The 25,789-nt window shown below is 35.8% G+C and overlaps 1 protein-coding gene across 1 annotated transcript in view; it reads right to left on the bottom strand.

Moving 5' to 3' along the window:
- Positions 1-674: 674 nt before the first annotated feature.
- The window catches only part of LOC140158823 (uncharacterized), a 37,566-nt gene continuing 12,451 nt past the window's right edge, over positions 675-25,789 (bottom strand). Inside the window, 7 exon segments of the mRNA XM_072182057.1 lie at positions 675-2,145; positions 2,148-2,932; positions 2,935-3,253; positions 3,256-3,504; positions 6,204-6,380; positions 7,739-8,443; positions 10,224-10,579. Coding sequence (XP_072038158.1) covers positions 1,753-2,145; positions 2,148-2,932; positions 2,935-3,253; positions 3,256-3,504; positions 6,204-6,380; positions 7,739-8,443; positions 10,224-10,499 — 2,904 coding nt within the window. The 5' untranslated portion in view covers positions 10,500-10,579 and the 3' untranslated portion in view covers positions 675-1,752.

Below are 25,789 nucleotides of genomic sequence, written 5' to 3'. Positions count from 1 at the left end.
TTACTAAGCAGGTTGATTTTGATACTACAAAATATCAAAAAGCTTTGGTTTGCTTTTGTTATAAACACTATGAATGCATCCCTTGTCAAGTTCTTGGCCATTTATCACATAAATCTGGGAGTTTTTCACCGGATATCAGAGAATGAATATACATAATGGAGTATTTTTCCTCTTCCTTTTCTTTTCCTCCATATACAATGAACACTTTCAGTATTTTCTTTGCATTTTCCAATTTGTTCATAAAAACTTGTGACAAGTAATAAAACCATCTTCTTTTTCTGCTGCAGGCTTTTGAACCTAAACACTCAACTCTGTTTCAATCATTTTATTATAAACCAAAATAATCTTTTCATCTAAGAAATTGGAATATAAATATAACTGTATTTCTCTGACATTTTATGTGGGAGTTTAATACAGTCCATATGTAGAAATTGTGATTGAGCTGACTGACGCCATAAATACATAGCCTTAAACAACAGGTCAAAACCCTTGCATTCATTGAATACAAACATGAGCAAAAAATAACAAAATCACCTGAGAATATGCCACACATTTTGGATTGTTGAGCTGCTGTGCACATAGAAACTGAGAAAAAGTACAACTGGTAATCGTTTTATGGATGCAGTGAACATAGCTCAATTATGGTAATGGAAGATGGTGGTTTATAGAGTTTTGTCACGACATGACATACATTAGATGCTATTAACGAAAATGTAACATGATAATAAAATGCAGGCAGTAAAAAAGAGTGGGTAGCTACAAATTATCTTGAATTTGACATCATAAATTCAGTTAACTGTCCATGTTTTACACTAAATTTGCCTGTGAAGTGAACATATTAACTTGACGCCAGATATCAATTGCATCATTATTAACACTTTTCAGTCGTAATTAATCCAGTTTGTCATGGTTACAGCTTACTGAATATAACAAAGTGACTTAAAAGGTATCGGGTTTACACCTAATAAATGATTTGTATCCATTTTATAGTCTATACGCATCACATGATTGAGTATCAAGCAGCATAAAATACGACGGTAATGATCACTTAGGCTTTCATTCACATTTCATCCCGTAAGCCTTACTTAGTAAAAAGAAGGACACTGTCACCTATTTCTATTGATATAAACTTGGTTCTGTATTAAAATCAACATAATGAATAATAGACTAAATGGCTAATGAAGCCTTTTGAGTTTAGCTTTATATTAATGGCTAGTCATTTACACACTACATAAATTAGTCTCGCTTTCAATGGCTCAATTCATTAACCTCTATTCAATACTCATAGCTCAAAATTTGACCCCAAGTTTTAGGGTATGAGTTTGTGTACCCAACATATTCAAAGGTCATTCTATGAATAAACAAACACATTGGAGTTAGAGAACTGTGTCACGGTAGATGAGCATGTTTAATGTCTTAGCATTACTGGAAGTAGCACACTTTCATCCAATTTACAACAGCCTTAGCAGATGCAGTCCAAGGTTAATTACTATAATCAATTATGCTGATTTCAAAACAAGATTCCCTGCTCTCTAACTGTGGTGAAAAACAATAGCTGACCTTCATTCAAATCAGAAGTCAAAACCATATGCTTTTTTCACCTAGTCAGTCAATTCTATATTAGATAGCTATTATGAATTGCTTCACTACTTTCACCCAGTACTCATCAGTGCTTCACCTGGCTTTTGTTTAGGTCAAGAAATTATAGTGATACATGTATAAGAAATATTTAGGTTACTACAAGATATGTGGTCAACAGTGGCTAATTTCTTTGTGTACCTGTTCCAAGTCCGTTGTCAACTGCTGCACTTCTTGCTCTAGATTCTTATTCCTTTGACACATCTGGACATAGTTAAGCTGCAGCTGCTTCTGGTACGCAATCACCTTTTCTTTCTCATCATGCCAACTCTTACGCTCATGAGCAAGACGTGCTTCCTGGTCTTTATTCTTTTGTTTCACAGCATTCAGTTCTTTCTTTAACTCTCCCATCTCGCGTCGGAGGCTTCCTGTGAGCGTGATGTGATGTTCCGGACTCATTGGCGTGTTGGCTTTCACAGGACCTGCTGTTTTATTGGCTGATGAGCCATTAACAAGTTTTGACCTTACAGCAGTAGAGCCTATAGCTTTAGACATCAGCGCATTCTGTTTGACAACAGTTGGAGGAGACATAGGTTTGGAAGATTCATTTTCTGGTGGGGAGACCCACCTAACAGATTCAATTGACTGCTGCTCAAATTGCGCACACCTAGTGATATTCTACCAAGTTTTTCCTGCAATAATGAATTATCATCCTTTAGATCATCCATCTGATTTCTTAATGTATCATTTTCTTCTGCAAGTGTCTCCACCTGCCTTTCCATCTCCTGCACATGTGCAGTTTTACTCGATTTATGACTGTGTCGTTTTAATCTTTCAATTTCCCCGTTTAACTTTTCCGATTCACTTTTACGCTCGTCGAGCCTGTCCATCATGCGGCTCATCTCGGCTTCACGTTTCTTAAGTTCCTCCAAGCAGGTTCTCTGCTCGTCCTCTCGTTGTTTCAGCCTCGATTTGAACACATCCATTTCGTATTTGTTCTTCTCTTGTATGCTCAAAAGTTCTTGCTTTGTTTTAAACAATTCTCGTTCTTTTTTAGTAAGCTTCACTTGCAAATCCATAAAATCACTCTCAAGTTGCCTTTGAGCAGGGGTAACTTTGCTATGCTTTCCCCCACTCCTACCCCTCTCTTTCTCCAGGAAGCGCACTTTATTTTGCAACTTTTTAATTTCCTCGTTTCTTTCTTTGAGCTTAATTCTCAAGCTGGAGCCTTCATTGTCTCGTTCAGCTTGCATTTGTTTGAGTCTTTCAGCCATATGGCTAAGTTCTCTATGTTTTTGGGCAAGTTTATCTTGAATTTGAGCCAGCTGGGCTATATTACCCCCACTGCCCCTTTCCCTCCTTGAGAGGCTCGCACCTCCCTCTGCCTGGCGGTCAGCTCATGATTCAACTTGTCCTGAACTTCGCGCAAATAATCAACTTCACATTTTTCCTGACTCAATTCCTGTTCTTTATCTTCAAGTTTTTTCCTAAGTAAAGACAACTCCTCCTCTTGAACTTTGACCTGTTGAGACAAATTCTCTTTGATAACTCTGATATGTCCAATTTCTACATGGGCCTGGTTAAGTTCAGCCTCTTTTTCTCGTAAAACCTGTTCAAAAGAGCCATGTTTGGCATGGCCATTCAGATGCCTCGTAGCAAGCACTGATCTTAAATCCATCTCGAACAAGCAACAATTTTTGAAGTTTGTTTCCTCAAACCATTGCTCTGAAAGTGTTTTTGGTCTTTTTGTTTTTGTGTTTTTGGATCTCCGATTTCATGAATACGTTCTCTGCTGGTTGATTTGGATGGTCTGACAAAGTTTCTATCGTTTTGATTTGCATCCAGATTCTTTCGGTTCTCTTTCTCTTGTTGCATATGATCCAACTTGGAATGAAGTGCTTTTCTGTCCTGCTCCAATTTGTAGATCTGGGAAATGAATTCATGAAAACAAACAAAAACAGATTACTAATCAAATGAAAGCACCAAATCTGTCAGTGTAAGAGTGAAAATTTTCACATTTCTTCAATTTTTGCATTTTCATGCTCTTTGTCTTCAAAAGCTCAGGTCATTAACCAAATTTGAATTTCTCTTTAAGCTTGTGCCTGCAAATTAGCACTGCTTGTATTTATTTAGTAACAATAAGACAGAAGTCTGCATTAAACCCGAAATTAACAATCAAATTAAAAACAGGATCAATATGTAAATATTTGCAACATGCATGAACAATTAAGATTTCACATCACCAAATAATGTCTCTTGTGGGATTCCGTCCTGATCTGCGGTGTTTTTACATTTCGGTAAAAGTTAACCAACTATAAATCAATATTAAAACCAAAAAATTGTGCAGATTTTGGGAAAAATTTGTGCCAGGTAATAAATGTAGGCTTGAATCTAAGCATCTACCAAGATTGGAAAAGATTCTGGGCTTTTATTCAGATTTTTCATGTATTTCTTAAACCGGCTGCTTCTAGGTAAAATCACAAGTGCTTCTATTTTGAAAATTGGGTGAAAAAAGTGTATTGCATTCGTGGTCCGGTAGCTCGAAAATTCAATGGTCACCAATATATTTAATTTAGTTTGTTTACTTGCTTGTATGTTTGTCAGTCAGGAAAACATCACTTTGAAAAATTGAGTCGCTCCGTAAGGTAGGTATAGCCCTTTGAATAGAGGCCATTTTGTACACAAAGTATAGGGAAATTTATTACTATTGTGCACCCTCAAGCGAGAGTACGTGTGTGAGCCTATACGGAAGACGTTTTGATTCAGCAAGTTAGACCTGTGCCAAACAAATTTTGATTAGCATTTGCATATTGACTGATGAGGTGTTTTTGATTGTAATTCATATAATTTATAGCTAAAATTGCAGAAAAAAGCAACATTTAGGCCTACTAGGCTATCAGTGCTAGGCTATCAGTGCTAAGGTGAGTTATGGCCCGAAATTGGAGACTTGGAGAAATATCAGTATAGAGGCACTGTTAGGTCAATGCATGAACAGGGAAGGTTTCTATATGTCGGTGTGTGTGTGTAGGGTAGGCTAAGCTTAATTATGACAGGCAGCCAAATTGGAGATGGAGAAAACATCGGTATGGTGGCACTGTTATGTAACTGCCTGGATTGGGGGGGGGGGTGGTGGCTAGGCTAAGCTTATGATTTCACCAACATGATCAAAGACCCATGTAATTCAACACTTGTATAATTCATGCATGCATTTGCCTTTGTGGTCATGTTTTCCCTGCTGCTTCTGTCATATATGTGTGTCTGTCTTGCTGTCTGTCATAAGTTTAGCCTGCCTACCCCCCCCTTCTACACACACACATAAGGTAAGTTTACCTGATCCAAGGCCCGTGTCATGAGCTCCAGCAGCCTTTATGTTTGTTTGTTTGCGTGCATTACCAAATTAACTTCATGTCTCAGACATTATAGGCCTACAGATTGGGATCAACATTGTCAAAATAAATTGATTTTAATTTGTTCCATTACATGTGCTATCTACAGTAGATAGCACATTATTTGAATTTGGCGCCAAGTTGAATTTGGCCCCAAAAATGTCAACTTGTGATCGGTCACTCAAAGTGAAGTTATATAATGTTAATTAGTATTAAAACTCTTAGGAAATTATAAAATCAAACATCTTGAGGTCCGTGAAGATTTCACATCACCAAATAATGTCTCTTGTGGGATTCCGTCCTGATCTGCGGTGTTTTTACATTTCGGTAAAAGTTAACCAACTATAAATCAATATTAAAAACCAAAAAAATTGTGCAGATTTTGGGAAAAATTTGTGCCAGGTAATAAATGTAGGCTTGAATCTAAGCATCTACCAAGATTGGAAAAGATTCTGGGCTTTTATTCAGATTTTTCATGTATTTCTTAAACCGGCTGCTTCTAGGTAAAATCACAAGTGCTTCTATTTTGAAAATTGGGTGAAAAAAGTGTATTGCATTCGTGGTCCGGTAGCTCGAAAATTCAATGGTCACCAATATATTTAATTTAGTTTGTTTACTTGCTTGTATGTTTGTCAGTCAGGAAAACATCACTTTGAAAAATTGAGTCGCTTCGTAAGGTAGGTAGAGCCATTTGAATAGAGGCCATTTTGTACACAAAGTATAGGGAAATTTATTACTATTGTGCACCCTTAAGAGCAAAACAGAAACACCACATTTACAGTATATTATATGTCATAAATAGGCATGAGTAAAATAAACAATCTTTTACATACGCATCCACTCCTTTTCTGAAAAATGATTTTAATTGTTGGTTCAATGCAATTCAAACTTCTCATCTCTCAAAAAGAGCATTATAAATAAATTAACTAGATCACAGCAACAATAGCAATTGAAAAACAAACCGAACATCTCCAGGGACTGTGTTTTGATATTGTGTTAAGAGAGACACTATTAATAGATTTAATAGATCACATCAACAACAGCAATTGAACACCTAAATGAACATTGCCCAGGGACTGTCCTTTTAAAATTGCATTAAGAGATGTAGAATGCTGTTCCAGTTTCCTCAAGGAGAGCTTTAGATGAGCCATCAAGAGGAGCTATAGATCACTCTTGCAAATGTAAGTTTTTAGAAGAGCTGTGGACGCTTCCTCCGATCAAAATATTATTATTACCCACCTGCCCTTGTAATGAAAGCCTTGTTTGCCTGGAACCATCATCCTGCTTCTGAAGCTCATGTCTTAGCCTTGTAATCTCATCTTCCCATCTTCTCTGCTTCTCTTCATACACCTCAAAGATGGTGGCTTCGTTCTTCTCCATTGTGTCTCTTAGAGTTGCCAACTCCGATTCTTGATCCTGTGCAAAGAGAGTTGATATATTATGCATTGAATATGAGAATTTGTACTTTCAAATTTCCAAAAAAGAGTAAGTTGACACATATAGATGGTCTGCAAAGGCCAAATTGTTTGAAAAAGGTACGATCATTCCCATCTTAAGAAGTTCATCTGCTCACGTTCAAATTGATATTTCTATAACAGCAATGACAGCAATTGCACAGAAACAAATCATTCAATTCACATTGTGGTACTGTTAGTAACACATCACTCTCCTGTTCTGTACCAATTACAGAACAAGAAGATCCATTACTTTGTACATTACAGAGTCATTTCGTGTCATTTTGCAGTTTTAACATCAACATTAGTATCCATGACTTCATGTACGTAGTCTATCATTCCATGCATATTTAATCATCAAATTTGATAACTCATATAGGCAGATCGCTTAATTGACTATTGAAGTGAGCTATTTAGGCAGGCGATGAACTCCACACAGCATGTTCAGTTGTTCCTGAAAGCTTTTTTTTTCAAAACCATAAATTGCGTATATTGAAGAGAAGACTTCCTCAAATAGCAGAAACAGTGTTCCTAGAAGATTCACTATAAAGCAATGCTTGGTAGAATACAAATGTACAGTAATGAATATTCAGCTTGTGAGAGATGTTAGAACGGAATGTTGAATACGTTGTCCACATTGGATAGGCCTAATAATCCATCGCTAGGAGACAGCGAAATGATAATTACTGCTTCAATTCAAACATAATTGACCTTGTCAGACATGATTAATTTTTATTTTATTCAAGTCAACCTATCGGTCACAGATAGATATAATTACAAAACTGGTTTATTTACATATGGCTGCTTTATATTGCAGTAAGATCATCAGGGCTGTTAAAATTAAACTCGGGTGTGCAACACCAAAAATTTCATTTGTATTCCGTGTTCTATTTCCTGCATTAATTTTGTGAACCAAAAAGTGCTATACAGTACTTGTTTTGTGTAGAAATTCCAAAAGTTGTATTTCATGTAGGCCCAAATTATAATCCACATACATGTACCTTTTAAAAGTAAATGTATGGATTTCTGTGAGACTTGCATGCAACTAAAAAGATCTTGTTTCTGTCAATCAAAAATAAATCTTGTTCATGTGTCATTTCAATGAAGGACACCTGTATAAAATATTGTAATATTCTCCCTCTTTCACATATTTTTGGAGGTGTCCTTCACATAGTTTAGTAGTATACAGGTAACAGCAGCTAGTCACTAAACAAATGAAATTGAAATTTCCAGTTGTTTAAGTTATCGTAATTATCTTGACAAACAAACAAATACACAAACAAACAAACAAACAAATGAGGAAGTAAAAAGAGCATTTACCTTGATCTTTTCCCTGAGTGCAACAATCTCCTCATCTTCAATGTCCTCTAGCACCGATGATACATGTGAAGATGATGATGATCTCTCATGGCTATGTTTGATATCTAAGAGATGATTTGAAGACATACTATGCTGTCCATTAATCCTATTAGCCTCTTGTCTATATGACCCATTTCTGGTATCTAATACTGTACTGGATTGGCTGTATGGTTTTCTTTTATGTTCATTCTGTAATCTCTGATTATAATGCGACTGCTGTTGTCTATAACCAGAGTGGTGATCATCATAGCCATCATTTTGCCATGATTGATCTAAATGGTTCATCGACTGTGAGGGCTGCAACCTATCATGGCGCCCTCTTGAGTCGTAGTCCCTTGCGGGCGCCTCTTTAAACTGCACCCGATAGTTCTGATGAGTTGGGGTGTTAATGTCTTGCAAGGATTGTGCTTTGGTGGGTGGGGCACCAAAGCGTTTGGCGCTTGGTCCACCACCGCCGCTGTTCCCGTAATGGGTATTTGGGTTGTTGTAGTGATTTCGTCTCATTTGATTGGCTAATACAACATCGGGTTGAGTCAATTCTGGGATGTCATCTAGCATTCCAGGTGAGTCTGATGATAGGCTTGGTTTGGATGATATACTGGATGGAGACTGGGATGGAGATGATGGTTTCACTGCAATAGGTCGGATTAGACGCTTTTCTTTGTGCTAGAAAAGGAAACATGAAGAAAATACATCAGTTAAAATTCTCACCACAGTTTGCTATTTCAATAAAATTGTTCTCTTTTTCCCCATAAAAACACAATTTTCAGATACAGATTTCAAAATGCTGTTGGGCCAAAAACGAAGCTGCTTTCATTTTAGCTCAAATGTATTTCATATTAATATTTAACAACAACAATATATACTTCAGTGAATAGATCCATCAGGTTTGTACTTAAAATTAATTCAAATCAATTTGTCAAGCAAAAATTACTAATTGAATTAACAATATATTAAAATTCCACATTCTCAATATTCCACATGATCAAAATATCAGACTTGTGTCTTCATCATGTGGAATATTTTATGTATGTACACATATTATGCAAATTAGAAATGAGATCTGAGATCAATACAAAACACAAGTTAGACCTCTGATCCTCCCAACCACCTGTGACATTCCTTGTGCACCAGATTGTAGAAGCTTAAAGAAACCTTAGCTAGGTGTATTTACTAACAGAAATATGCCAACAGAATCATACGATTTGTATAGACTCCAATAGATTTCATACCATTCTGTGTATTTTGTGTTTAAATGTTCTAGTACTGATATTATGTTGCTTTACACCCCTTGCAAACTTAGATATGTGAAACTATAGAATACATTTAGCACATTAAAACTGAGAATCTACAATGAACATGTGCATCTTTGTTTTGCTCTAAATTGACCTTATCTTGGGTGCTGTTGGGCTCAAAACCAAGCTTCTTTAATTTGCGCTCAATCAATTGCATACATGTATTTCTCAAACATTACTGAACATTATACATGGTTTTCAATATATGGTAATTGAAGTTTCTTTGTCTTTGATTATTTTTACCAATATACCAACTGGTGCAGTAATGAAATTGCAATTGGGGATGTGTTTGTGAATTTGGTCTAAATGTCATACATGATAACCATTCACAGTATTCTTACAGGTGCTACATGTACTCTGCCAACTCATCATAAAATCTCCATTTCGATACCAGGAGGAAGGATTCCGTTCAGTTCTGTTTACTTCACATTCAACACTTATGTGATTAATTATCATATTTGGAAAAATTCTCACGTACAGGAAGAGCAATTGAAGATTTCTGATTAAACTTGGCTAGTTAATGATCAACTAAAACAACTCGGAACTTTTTGTACAAAATTTCTTTTTTTTGAATGAATAAAGATTTATCTCATAATGCAATCTCTGTGGATGAGTAAGTTTGTTTATTTTGGGCTCTTTTTGTTATGGATGAATAAACTTGAAGTAGACTAAGTGATCACACATGACAAATTACAAATTGACAAGTCAGGGTTTGACTGTCTCGCTCTCTTGGTGGTAAAAGGGGTAAATCACCCTTAGCCAAATGTAAATTGTTTGCGACTATGCTTGCATAACGGTAGAACGGTAAGGTACATTCCCATCAGTTTATGACACAAGTATGTTTAGGGATCAACAACAATACAAGCCATACCAAAAGATATAAACTATTTTTTCCATGCTGTGCTGAAATGTCAATATTCCCTCCATTTTGTTAATTTTAAATCGAAATTTAGCTGCAAAATTGACAGTCACCTGTGCCACAAGTGCCGGCACAAATGAACGCATGTTCACAGCAGATCTATGTTTCGGGACACTTTTGTCTACATCTTTTCAGGAGACTTATGAAAAAGGTACACCCACTACCATCACAGTGCTTTTACCACTCTCTTACTATATAAAAGATTTAAGAAGCAAAAAGCAATTTTCCCTACCTTTTCTAATTTCCCACTGATGGGCATAATTCGGGGTGGTCCCCAATGCTGTTGTTGCTGTTGTTGATCCTCGTAATAACTTGATTGTCCTTCTGAACTATTAGTAATATCGCTGATACGTGAACTTCCCCCACGATACCCACTATCACCAACAAGACTGCTCACGCTGCCCATGGTGCCTGACGAACCCGGGGAGGCGTCCGAGAACGCCGCTGGTAACGCAGTGAATCCGTTCACATAAGAAACCTGTGGTAGCGTGACCTCGCATCTTGCCATGATATGTTGGTGTCGGTGGGAGGAGAAAAATGTGGGAGGGTGTGCTCCCTGGCATCAGTTAGATGAACGGGACTGGTTGCCTGTAGAAAATGAAACAAACAAAAAAGAGTCATTAATTTTTTCAAATTACACAGAAGAACCAAACTTGAAAATGGTATAACTATATAATGATGTATGACCCACATTGAAATGTTGATGATCTGTCACATGCAGTCCACACTGTAATTTCATTACAATTTATCAAAATGTCCATTCATTAGTTTCAGGATCTTTATTTTATTCTGAAGATCACACTTTTCTCCTGTCCAAAGAAACAACAAGTTACTTGTAAGTTGTAACAATGTACATGTATGCATTGCTCAAATAAACATTACGTAGAAATAATTATGAATCCGTACATACCACTACCATGTCATTTGAATAAAAATAAAAATGTTTACAAATAACTCCTCTTCTATTCCAAGAATGTCAATCAATTACCATCCATTACCATGAAACCTTTGCTTATTTTAAAAGGCCATGGTCAGAGCTTGGGAAAACATACATGTATGACATAGTATTGTAGCATATTCTTGGAAGGAAGTCCTACCTACCTGGCTTCTTTCTATAGATATGTGCCCAGTAATAACATGCAATATACCACACTAAATAATCATGAAGCATATGAAGTTGAAGAAACTAACTGAGCACATCAATACTAATTATATTAAAGGTTACATGCAGGCAATAATTGAAATTTATTGAATAGTTTGCACCACCTACTTGCCTATGGCCATGCGTTTTGAGTTGGGCCGGTAATGCGTTACATGTTTTCGCGAGATGAAAATTACATGTTTTTCGTTTAGATATGAATATCTTTCACAAATTATACCCAACATAAAAGTATACATTTTCTGGCTGCAAATGAACGAAGGAATCCACAAATGTGCTTTAAAATGACACAGGGTGTAACACTAAGGAGTTATGAAACTGAAAATACCAAATATTTTAGGGAAAAAATGTAAAAATTGACAAATTAAAAAAAAAAGTTAGCTTCACCCCACATATTTAAAAGTTCCATATTTGAATTCCTCTCAGTCAGAGCTTTAAATACATATATAACATCATAGGGTTCAATAAAATTAAAACGATTTTGCGCCAGCCTCTTTCAAGGCATATTTTCCCATTGACTTCAATGTGTAACCCGAACGGAAAATAAAATATGCAAAATTGCTTCTCAAAGCAAATTAAATTACCTGGAATATGATTGTATGGTGTTATAGTATGCAGTTTAAAGTGAATTGTAAAAATGTGAAAAAAGAAATGGGCCTCTTGCATCTTATGACCCCTGTGGGTCACTTTTATTAAATTTGCTCCTCCTGATCCTCCTCCTCCTGATCCTCCTCCACCCCGCACATTATGCTAATTATATGCAAATTATTCAAATGTTAATAACTTTTTACAACTTTTTTAAGGTTTACTGTATTGGTCTCATCACAAGCTTTAATTTGACACCAAATTTAACTACATAGGCTACAATTAACTGAGAAAATTAAAAAGATGAACCCTAAAATGCCGCGCGCATGTAACATCTCCACCTATTTACTGGCCCAACTCAAAACGCATGGCCCTATAAGACATGATCAAAGGTAGCTTTGAGGCACAGCAAATTGATTTAAAACTTGACAAATAAATGTAATTTTAATTCAGAACAATCCAGAACAACAAACACAGGTCAATATTTCAAAGTGTTGCTTAGCTCTTACCATGGTTATTTATATACTGGTATAACATGCAATAATATATAACACAAGCAAGTTTGAATGCTAGACATGGTTGATAGCAATATGCAACTTCACACACTCAGTACTGTAACACATTTGTGTTTTGTGAATTTATTTTGAAATATTTCAAAAGGATTTTTTAAATTGAAATTTCCATCTTGATAACAGCAGATGGGTTTAATTACCAACACTTACGCCAATTTCACAAAATAAAAAATTAGCATAAATATGCACAATTTTATTATCCGTGAATAATAGAAATGTATGCTAATGTTGAAACTAATCACACCCAGCATAATGTGAAGAAGATTTAATTAAACAGCTGCTGAATTCAAGGCAGTAATAATATCAATTATCTGGTGGTAGCAAGTTAGCAACACTTCATTACAATTGTTTGTGTTGTTCTGGTTCATTCATTACAAACTAACAGTCCTCGATCTCATTATTTAGATGTGGGTAAATGGCCATTATCATGCAGGCACTTCAGATATATGTTGATGAATGTGGGGGTAGTGAGTTAGTGTAACGGTTTGATCCTTGCTTGGCACCACTGAGGTCCTGGGTGCAAGCCCTTTCCAGTCCAAATCCGTCCTTGAAGGTTTCTCCAGGTAATCTGGTTTCCTCCTGCATCTATAACTGGACTTTCTTTCCCAAGTATATTGTTCCACGGAAATAAAGAAATGTTGACAATGGAGTAAATGGTCTGAGCCCAACCCTTGATGGATGAACCATATACACTCTGGAAATATTTTGCAGGGTGTATGTCCATGTAGTATCTCTAGATCTCTCAGGCTAAGTGTATGCTTCTGGTGTTGGGAAAAAAAATCAATTTGCGGAAACTGATTTGTGAAGATGCAGATGATGATAGAGTCTCCAAGTTTAGGATGAAACGATTAATCTGTGACAATCAGCAATTTGAATCACTAAGTCTTCCATTAATATTTTCTTAAAAATTCAATACTTTGATTTGTAGGTTATACATAAATGTTGTCACTCAGTTAAAAATTCAATTACTATGGTACCAAGTTTGTCCAGGTACTCAATTCTTACGAATGAATAACCAATATACATTCACAAATATTCAAAAGGAAAAGAAAAAAATGTAGCAATATTTGTGCGGTTTTCTTTGGTGCAAAAATATAGGTTAAATAAATAATATAAATGATACCCAAAGAAAACAATGTGGGTCACTAGTATTTATAGCTTTGTTATAATGTCAAGCAGAATAAGTGGATTTTACACCTGATAGTGTTAAATAATATAAACCAATCTTAGACGTAAATTTCAAGTTGATGAAATCAATCCAATAGTGACAAAATAGTGATCGAATATAGTACAAAATTCAATAATTTTGGACCTGTGTGTGTGGGGGGGAGGGTGTGAACAGGGAGGGAATGGTAGGAAAAATAAATTGGCCCTTTTTTTGGACAATTTCTCCTTCAACAGAACAACAAATTTACCTACATGGATGCATTATAAAGAACCAAGTTTTCTTTTTGACACCCATTGGAAGTATCTGAAGTAACATGTAGCAAAACGAGTCAGACAATTGGGACACTATTGATGAAAAGAAAACTTGCGACAAACACAACTTGTATGCGGATAAGCATCAAAGAGCAAAATTCATATTGAACATCAGTGGGGATTCTATCACAAGGTATATTAGACTAAAACAGCCTGGGGAAAGGGTGGGGTAGTTGCGGAAGCTAGCCCACCCCCTATGATCTTGACATTGTATTATCAAGGTCAGACTTATGTCAGATGGGTAAATTTGTAGTGTGGCAATGGCAGACAAACAAAGGGGCAAATAGCATCAATGTTCTGTCTGGATGGTCCCATTTGAGAAGCAAATTAGTTTCACAAAGGAAAGCAATACATTTCTTGCTTTACAGTGCTACAGTAAAATCTACTATGACAAATCCTTAACATTCATTTTAAGCCTTTGAATTTTGTGATTTTATTTTACAAATCAAAGTACTTGAATTTAAACTTATAATATAGGCCTACATTTTAATTGAATCGCTACATTATGCACAGACCTAGTAATTGTATATTTCTTGTGATGAAAATGATAGTGTTAGTCTCTGTGTAAGTGAGTCTTTATAAGTTTGAATTACAAAGCTTTACTTGATATTTATTTCAATAACTTTTAAAAAAAAATTTAATATTAATATCACTGATAGTAACCTATTCATGATAAATGAATCAAATTTTCAATAGCATTTGTATTTTGCTGCAGCTGCAAATGCTCTAACAATGTGATATACAAACGATACCTCACGGTTACTTTTCCAATCATCTTGATCTGCTTTTACTTTGTAACATTGAACACACATTCCATTTCTCAACCCATTCTCAACCAGTACAAAGTAACCATTGTGAATACAATCTCAGATCAAATTCAAAAGCTTTAACTATTAAATATGATGTTGAATATGTGCGTGATAAAATAAAATTGAAACTCATTGAAAATACCCAAAGCTTTTCCCTCTACTACATTAACAACTTACCGACAAAAAATTCCAGTGAACAATGTCATCCAACACAAGTCCAACGCCTATGGCGATATGGCTAAAACCTCTCCAATTTAACTCTCCATCTATGAAAAGCTACAATCACCAAGTCAAAAGCTCTACTAAAGTCTCCACTTGAAACATGTTTGAATGAGTCAATTACTCTAAAGAGCAATTTGGCGACATATGTTCTCACTTATGATAGATTGCACCAAACATTAATACTTTCGGAGTTCAAGGTGCAAGTTCTTTTCCATTCCAATTTCGATAACAAACTGGTTTTAATTTCAAATTTTTCAGTGTCACCTGTAACCAATCCCTGTAACTCAAATAAACCAGATTGACCTCAATATTCAAATATTGTAATAATTAAGCTGCTTGAAAGAGACTAGCACTAGCACAGTAATCACACTGTAGGATATCATGCTCAACAATCAGGACACAGTTCTTTAACCCCAAGACATTATACACATTGGTAGAATGACCTGAATGTGTTGGGTACAAAACTCATACTCCATATCTTGAGGTCAAATTATGAGCTACCAGTGTCAAGTAGAGGGTAATGAATTGTGCAAATTGGAATGAGACTGTTATGGCTAATAAGTAATAGTGTATCGCCTTATGAACTAGGACTTGACCTCGGGATGGCCTGGAGGCAAAACAAGCTGTCAATTAAGTGGCTTATAAACCCTCATCAGGGGTCAGGTTCAGATACTTCCTGTTGCACCATTACACCTACTCAAGTCATTACTTCACATCATCATAACTGCCCCACCCAAGTCTTCCTGTTGAACCAGTTGGAGATGAAGATCATGGTGGAGATTAAGTATCTGTAGTGTAGACAGATCAGAGAAGTGACAAAGAGAACTCACACCTTCACCTGATGGTTGAGGTTACCGATTGGAGATCAGGTGTGAAGCAATTAGCAAAGTAAGCCTTAGGGAATCCAATAACAACATGAAATATGGTTTTGACATTGGCAATGTCTGCATATTCCCTGTTCAACCAGTTGGACACAAAGATGTCTGTTCAAATGTGTATTGACAAATGTAAAATCTGTTCAGATATGTGTATTGACCACAAATGGCCAATATCATGGAGCTCACAGTGTAGCTCAATTTCAAACACAGACCCTCTATCATAGGATCTGTGCTTCAAATTTGAAGCAAGTTTTAGCCTCTAGGGTCCTTTGATGGGATTACAACCATCCACTTATAAAGGTTAATGAATAGATTTAATTGTTGATCATCAAACATTTTAATCATTATTTTGCATAAATCAAGAGGAGAGACCTCAATTCCACATGCTAACTTCCGGCATATTCCGTTCTTGGATGATGAGAGTATTGACAGTGTTGTGTTGCACTGAGTAGTTGGGGAAGTCAAGTTTATTATATTTTTGTTTAAAAACTAGGATCTGTTCTTACATGTTTGCAAAGGCACACTTTGAGTCACAATGAAATACAGATCCATGTGCAAATGATGGGAAGTGACATGTTATTTTCAATCTGAGATGATGGATGCATCAGAAAAGATATTTTACACTTCCCATAAATGCATTTTTCTCCCATTTCAATTTTCTGTACTGATTTGCTATCTAGTGCAACATGGGTCAATAGTGACGAAATGTACCTCAACGAACTGAGCACATCCAGATATTGCAAAATATGTTATTTTTTATCCAGTATATTTTCAAAATGGAAAAAAAGGCACCTGTACAAAGTATGGGAGTGTCATTTGATGAAATGAGATGATGTATCATGTTGCAAAGGATTCTGGGAAGGGTAAGATATCTTCTCCGGGAGGCACACAACTGATCAGAAATTAAACATTACTGAAGATGAAAATTATGGTGATGGATGAATGGCTTATTGACAATCCACAATCACTATTGCTTACAATAAATCCTAGAAAATGAAACAACTACTCGATCAGTACCTGATCAGAGTCCTGGGATACGTTTTGTTATTTTTAAAACTTCATCAGCCATAAATAGAATATTCGCTTGCATAAATCCTCTCTCAGTCAATAATAAGCCTTGTAGAAATAATTTCTTGTATATAGCAACTATCCATCTATTTCCCTCAAGACATTCATTCCATTTGTACATGTAGTTAATTTAGCTTTCTTTCTTCATCCCTGCTTTACTTCGGTCAGTAGCCAAGCCAGTAATGCGTACGATGAACTCATTTAGAGGCACAATAGAATCCATGGTGTAATTAATTTCCCTTCATTGATCTGATCTGCCTGTCAGTTCAATAGCATGCAGTACCAGGTAAGGCAGCTAAAGGGGGGATGGCAAATTAGTCACTGTATTATTTTATTTTAAAAGCAATGAGCCTGAATTCATGCCTTAACACACATACCAATGCATTCACGATGGTATTCAAATTGATGAGACCCATGTGCACCAGAGGATGCGGAATCTACCAGCATGAATATTCATCAGAACCCAAGAACTACATGTATATCATAAAGAGCTTTTGAAGTACATATGCATAATTTATAAACAACAAACCTCCAAAACGTGCCAAATTCCATACTTTTCAAATATGGTAGAGTTTTCCGATCAAACAATTTAATAATTTAACTTCCTGTCTTCATCCCGGTCAGTAGCCAAGCAAGTAAGATGCAAAATGGGTACAATGAACTTGTTTAGAGGCAAAATAGATTAGTGCAATTACTTTCCCTTCATTGAACTGATCTACCTATCAGTTCAATAGCATGCAGTACCAGGTAAACCAGAAAATGGAAAATGGAAAATGGAAGATGGCAAATTAGTCACTGTCTTATATGTTATTTTAAAAGCATCAGGCAAAAGTGCCTTATAATACACATACCATGCATTCACCAAATTCAAATTGATATGGACCCATATGCATCAGAGGATGTAGAAACTACCAGCGTGAATAGACCCATCAACTACAATAATTTCCTTCAGTTTTTCTTTATATTTTTCAAGCTTAGTTTGTCTATTTCTCATCACTTTTCAGGCTGACTTGAGGTGTGTTCGTAAAATGCCTCTCTAAACTGTTCCAATGGTGTACAAAATTGTGGATCTGGTTAAAATTGATACAAATAGAATAAGAATGCCACATTAAAACACCCGTGTGAATTTGTAAATTACATTGCTTTATTTAAAACAAAAGTGCATCTGTTCATTAATGACAATAAAATAATTTGATACCAAATTAATGCATACAGAGGCAATGTACTTTTTTTGGTTGAGATACCAAATGATGAAGAGGCCTAGACCATATAATTATGTCTAGACTAACATTATGATGACATTTCATTTTGTGGTACCAACCAACCCTATACCAACTACCCGCATTTTGTGGCCCTCACAGACTGAGCGAGCGCGTAGCACAAGCAACCGAGCGCATAGCACCAGGCGTTCAACCGAGCGCACCTCTCTGGATAGTAGACTACGGTATAGCAACAGAGCCTGAAAGTAGTAGATTTGAACCAAAATAAAGGAGGACAAAATATGTTTGGCCGAAACTTTGTTGGACTTTGAATCAATTGAACCAACTCTTTTTGGAAAAGTGTTCTAAAAAGTGTACATAGCAACAGAACCCGAAAGTAGTGCGACCTACCAACTTGTTCTCATTCATTCAATGTTTTGTTTGTGGTGACCTCACATTGGGGTGTGGGGGTGTGGGAGTGGGGTGGATTGGGCAGCAGGGACTGAGTGGCTGATGAAAAGTGCCCAAAATAGGCTACCTTTTTTGGTATCAACCGGCAGGGCCGTAGCAAGCGGGGCAGCCGAGGAGACCATGGCCGCCCCACTTTTTGAGAAATTTGTTATGTTTTTCTTTTTATCTTTATTTCAATTTGGGCATGTATTTGTAATTTGGCCGCCCCACATTTGTGATGGCCGCCCCACATTTTCAACCTTGCTACGGCCCTGTCAACCGGGGTGAGACTTGAGCTCCAAAGCCACTGGGGCACAAACCTGCATTTGGCATAAAATTCTGTGTTGTTTGAGACCAGTATTATCAATAATTATAATTATGCCCTTGACAACATTTCACTAATCTGATGTAATTTCTAGTGTCTGTAAATGATGCACATGTCAACATGTTGACATCCATACTGATTATAATGTTCATGATGCTGTAACTATGGTAACAGTGATACACCACACAAATTTGCTGGTATTTTACACAAAGAATCAAATATTGTAAAAGTGGACATTTTTGCGCTACATTTATTTTCGCGCTTTTTGCGTTCCAAACTTGTATCGCGAAAATAAACAACGCACGAATATATTCCTTTGTGTATGGGTCAATGTAAGGAAACTAAGAATCACAAATTTAAAAAGAAAAGGAACAGTTTATATAAATTGGCAAAATGCAAAAATTAATCCAATGAAAATTTCCACTTTTACAGTTATGATTTCATGCTACATTACCTGTTTGATATGGCTGTAAAACCAAGAGCTAAAACTGACCAATACTTGAATAAATTGTAATTTCATGAAACAGATTGGCTTCTGCAGTTTTATTAATCAGGAATTTTATTACTTTTTTTCAGTATAAAATATACTAGCAAGATTGTTAATTAGAATTCTATGGAAATTTGAATTGGCTACCTGGTACTGTGTTGGATAATTATGTTATAAAACCAAAATGATAACATTTGCTAGCATTTGAGGAAGCCCTAAATTTTTGTTTAAAATTCTGATTTCACATGATCTCGTATAATGTACATACTGGGCAAAAATCTGGGCTTAAGGTGATGTACTTGTGAAAGTATCTGAGCTTTTCAACACTAACAACATATCCAGTAACAGTACATCACAATTCAATCATTGTGATGTTCGAATTATCACACATTGCTTTCACACTTGCCCTTTGTCCACTTCACTAGCACATCTATGCTTGTCCCAAAAATCGTAATTTTGGTGAATTTTAGGATTTTCTGATTTGGCAAAACAGGAAAATCATTTGTAAGCCCAAAAACATAATTTAGGACAATGTTTTAAGTTTGAGATGGTATTTTTAAATTCTACTACATGTGTCCCATCATCATATCATCTGATGGCCATTTAATGAGGATGTTCACCTACTGTCACGAATCATAAAGCACAATCATCATGGCATCATCATAAGCTGTTTGCTTTTTCTGCCCATCCCAGCTCATCAGAAATATGGGTTACAGGTTATTGAACCATGCTATAATTATCTTCAATGATTACAAAATGATTAATGCTATAACATCGGTCACTTTTCCTGATACCAGATGTGTGCATGATTACGAGCCTCTGTAAAGGGATATGAATAAAATATTGATACGTATCAACAAGTGAGAGCAGGGTCCAGTAAAAATAAAGATCTTTGACTCTCCTGCAGGAGGTTCCTGGGTCAATCCCAGATGAAGGCAAAATTTATATAATTTTATTCACTCTCGTCATTACTTCATTTGAACTGTGGGGAATATGCCACACGCGCTGGAAGACAAAGAATTTAGGTTAAATTTTAGTTGCCTGCCCTTCCCTTGTAATTTACTACGAAATTGGGTTTCATGTTTTATGGATTTGGGTTGCAGTTCCACTGTGCTTTATACATCAAAATGATTAATCTCATTCCTTCAATCTTTCATAAATTCCTGCTTGACAGAACAGTGCTCCATACAACAGGTTTGAAAAAGGATCCTACTTTCCAGAAAATCACATGACAGAAATCTCATCATCCCAAGATGAAATACCCATGTTCACATACATACCACTTGACAGATAAGGCATGTAAACTATATCTAAGCAGACACATTAATGTAAACATCAACCCTACAATGTGATTTGCAATTATACGCCTATTTGTTCCATTTCACATAGCTGGAATGCCAACTTCATTCACACGGTTAAGAAGACAGATAGTGCTCACCGATTTAATCTGACATGGTATGAGAATAGAAGGATGGTGATCGACATTGGTGGAATGGAAACTAAATAAAATAGTGAAACAAATGCTGAATTTAGTGATAACCTAGCTACAGGTTCAGTGCCCTGGTGTAGCAGTCAGTCATATCCTGGTTGGCCAACAGGTTTGTTCCTGATCAGGCAGCAAATTTCAGGTAATCAAACATCAAGATCTGGGAATGGATGGAACATTGAACACCAGTTGCAGGCACAGGTTTCCCAAAGTGGGATAGGAGGGTCTTGATTCCACCAATCCCCCCGACTGCTCAAACATTTTCGGCTCACAAACCACCAGCTCCCCCCTTTGTGCATGCCAAACACTTTACAACAGGTTGTAGAGCTCAGCATGTAAGATTAATAGTTTCACTAATTTCATCAGAAAAGAAGATTCAGTATCATATAAGTGGTTGAAATTCTATTGAAGCATGAAACTCCGTAAATGGACTTACGGCGTTACTTATCCAGCAAGGCGAAATGACCATGGATGAAACTGGACTATCATCTTGCATTGAAACCAATTGACAGTTTTGAATTGAAAACTGAACTAAGATTCAATGAAATAGATACATTGTACTCACATAATTACTCAGTAAGAATCCACAATAATATTGGTTAGCATTAGCATCATGACCACTACACTACCTGCAGTCTTTGGCTCTCACAGACTTGGAGGGTGCAAAGCCAGCCCAAAGGGCTGGCCTGACGCAGGCAACACAACCTCTCTGGACTGATGCAGCCTTTCTGAGTGAATACATCATACTAAAAGCAAAAGAGCTCAAGAAAGTAGTGATACATGACCACATTGTATAAAGAGACACTCAGGCACATCCAATGCAACTAAATCTTGCTTTTCTTCTCAACAATACAATATTTTTAGTATCCTTTCTCTATCATTGTTGGTCAGTTAATACATAAGACTGCAATGGTCACTCAAGTAACTGAAAGCTCAATCAATTACTAAAGTACCTTGACCACCCTGATTTAGCAATCAATACAACCATATACAGAAGGAAAATTTCTATTCTTAACTTTTTATAATGCCAACTACTAGATACAATCACAAACACAGCTGTATTTAGAATTTTACTTACTATTTTTGTCTACCAGAATGCATAGACATCTTGATTCAATCTGCACACTCAAAAGTTGAGGTATTTCCAACAATGATCTGTGGTAATATTATTATTCAATGTAAATACTACAATGTTGTGTCCACCACTTGCCATTTCCAGCAATCCCCAACATAAACTTGGTATACACACACACCTGCAACAAAAACCAGCCTCCGTGCATCCTGTGTTCTTTCATTTTACACATGAACAACTTTGAACAGTCAAAAACCTCCAAAATGAGCATTGACCAGAAGAATTGTGTGGTTATACATTGTTATTGGTGTGCAGATTTACTAAGGGTTTATGCCTTTTGTTGCTAATAAGAACCAGACTTGTGAATGAATTGGTTGAGCCTGGATTATGACCTTTTTTCCCCTTTTCTTTCTTTTTTTAGATTTAGCAACTGTGTGTTTTGAAGTTAAATGTTAGATTTTCACTTAATCCACCTTAATTAGAGTTGGGCTTACTCCAGGCAAAAGGTAAGCTTAAGTTTTCAAATATTTTGGATAAATAGGTGGAAAATTGGAGGATTAGTAAAATTATTCAAACCAAGTGGGTTAGAAAGTTGAAGATAAAATGGTTGTCCAAATGAGGAATTTTAATTAACATTGTTGGCCAACAAATTTTGCAAATCGTGTTTGAAATTGGAAGCTGCATAGAAACTGATCGACTCAACTGTTCCATGACTCAACAAAACTGTTTTCATATTATCTTTTACTTATAACAATAAAATATTTCAAATTTCCAAATTGAACTGGGCCCTATATTTTGACAATAATTTCATAATGGATTAAACATTTCTCATCTGTAATTTCAACAATTAAAAGTTGAATGCATGATCCTGCATCACTTTTTACACAATTATTTTCACATATTTTCAAATTTCAAAGCCTTTTAATAAAATATCTCTGTATAATGTCACACTGTTTGATGATGGATTCCCCAAATCAATATCGTATCTTGAATCAATAATAGTAATAATACCAGGTTTCACTGACAACTTTATCTATCGGCGCAAAATTTCATGCCTCCAGCAAGAATCACTGGTGATGCGTACTTATTTATTCCATATCTACTGCTCAAATGGATGCACGGATGGACTTATTATAAACTCATCAACGCTAGTGCATTTGGTTAGCTCAATTCGTTTGCAGCCTTTAAAGATGAAGGAAATTACCATCTTCAGAATAAGGAAATGGGATTCTTTCTTCTTTCAATCTAGGCTTTATGTTCTACTCCTTGCATGAACTCATAGTCATGGCTATATTTTGTTAGAAGTGGAGGCAATTTTATTTTGATAAGTGATGTCATTCCAAATGCTCTTTCTTCTTTATTTTCTCCTTTTTCTGCTCATGATTTACCATACCTTGTTTCAAAATCAGAAAGAGCAAATACTTTGTCCAATTCCATTAAATTGACAGCAAATGTATTTAGAATTTTGAGTAGAAAGTATTAATTTTTACTCATAAATTATTGCAGAATGATATATATATGCCATTTTCATTTTCAGAACCATTCTTATCACTGCACCATGATGCCAGGTTAACAGTATCACAACTCATGACCCTTTATGCAATTGTTTTTCACTGATATTTCAAAAATCATAATCATGGCCCCGAGATAAGAAGCCCATTCATAAAAGATGAGATGTAACCATATAGAAAACTATGCATCTCTTGGTTGCATCACAGATTGGCAAGATTGTATCCATCTCAGCCGGAGATATCTACCTATTCATTATTCACCAATATCCGCCATACGTATACCAATCGATTCAGATACAATTACTGTCGTCGGGCTCTCTTTGTCTTTATATAACATTCAGTGCACATCAATGCCTCAATCAATGCATTATTAACTCTAGTTCTTTAAAGGGAATATTCCATAGAACCTTTTTGACAGCCAAGAATAGAAACACATTTTTGCACAACTGTTGTCACAATGTAGGCCACTCTTAGAATTTGAGTTGCACTGGGGTAAAAAATTTGCCAAAATTAGACTTTTCTCTTCTACATGTACATAATTTGCATAAAAGTTGACAATCTTGTTTGTAGTAGTTAGTAATTTTTTGTGCTTTGCCAAATGCCAATTTTGCGCTATCTAAGTTGGTGTACCTTGCTTGTTTTCTTTCCTGTTCGGTTCATATTCAAGGTATCCTCTTGTATCATTTATTGATCCTTGATGTGTTTTGTGTCCATTACCCACTTTGTTTTTGCATATTCACATGTTTTATTATTTTGCAACAACATCTTTGCAAACAAAAACCCCAAACAGAAATTTGTATTTTTGGTTAAATCAATAATTCCTTACCAACTCTATAATTAATTATCAAGATCCATGGCAATTGTATATTTGATACAAAACCCCCAAAACAGCCAGAAACTAAATACCACATAGTATCACCTTTAAATACTATCTCTATGCACATCTCACCATAGCGTACGTGCAAACGACTCTTCATCGTTACCATGCAAATTCAAGGGCAACAAGTAAATACAGTTAATTATTGATCTCAAACAGGGAGTTTTTGTATAAAGCAATTTCAGTCGAGAGGAAGTCGGTTGTCATTGCAACAATACTGTCAATTTGACCAGAAATGTGATAGTTGTTTAAAATTGTATAAAATAAAGTGCAAATAAAATGGTGACACCATGACTATGAAATATTAATAGCCAAGCAGCTTCAATGCAACAAATTGACATAGAGCATAAAATGATTATATTTTCACAGCAATTTGTCTGCTTGGAAAAGAAGTCAAGTTTTCAAAGCACTTTTTAAGTAAAAAATTCTTGTTCAGTTGGCATACAATATTTTCAAGTTGACAACTTTTATATAGGCCTACTTTTATATTTTGTATCACAGAACTTGTCCTGGAGTCAAAATATTTTAACAGTCTCTTTGAATTACAGATCCTGGAAATAAATTTTTGACCAAAGGAGAATTAATAAAAGGCCAGACCAGCCATCTTTTCACCTCCATCAAAATAATAAAAAAATAACAAGAAGTTTTTTCTTTCTTGAAAAATTGGTAGGATCAACTGGATTTTTTTTTATTTGTCCGTAATATGCTGTGATTTCTAAGAAGCAAGCCAATTGGTACCAAACAAACAGTATCAAAACCACTAAAACTCGCCTGCAGCTGTAAACCACAAAGTCTACAGGTTTCTCACGCAATGTTACATTGGATATTAAAATGTAGTAAAATACATTTAATTACACAGGAATAAAATAAAATCAGAATCCATCTGCAGCATACATAGGCTATATGGCAAATCCTTGGATACATTGATATGAAAATCCAAATAAAATGTACAGCTTTTGTTGTATGCTGGTATTATCAATTCTAAAGTAAAGTAGTAAACTTTTGAAAATTCCTGAGTATGGTAATTTATTTTGCCTTTTGTGATGTGCTGTGCAGAGGTACAAATTTTATCAGAATTGAGATCAATCTCTTGTGCTCATAATATGGTTTCAAAAGAATAAATTTTTCATGCAGCAGTACTGTAGGCCTACTACAACAGATCCTACTGGGATCTGTGGTAGTCATGGTGGTACGGTGTAAATTGAAGCCCGGTTGTAGGCCTCACACTTTGCCCAATTTGAACTGTTTCACTTGTTTCAAAATTTAAGATTTTAACTAAGCTTCATTGCAATAGATGGAAACATTACAGAATATATTTGCAAATTCTTACTTTTCGTAGCTGTTTGGAGCACAAAAAGCACATAATTGTCAAAATGAATGTAGTGAGGATATTTGCATTTTATAGTACCAGCATATGTATCCTGTCATGACCCCTTACTCGTTGTCATGGTAGTAGATGTGGGAGGAGTAGGCTTCTCTGTCTGACAGCAGGGATTGTTTGCATTTGATGCACCTCTGGGCTTGCCCTCCCATTCTAGTTCTACCAAAAGACTTTCCATACAATTCTACCACGAATGAAAAAGTTGTTGCACAATTTGATGGTGCTTTAAATTTTGTCG

Source organism: Amphiura filiformis, chromosome 1, assembly GCF_039555335.1.
Source record: "Amphiura filiformis chromosome 1, Afil_fr2py, whole genome shotgun sequence".
Taxonomy (NCBI): Eukaryota; Metazoa; Echinodermata; class Ophiuroidea; order Amphilepidida; family Amphiuridae; genus Amphiura; species Amphiura filiformis.
The sequence above is the reverse complement of the archived record's forward strand: the minus strand, read 5'-3'. Positions and strand labels throughout refer to the sequence as shown.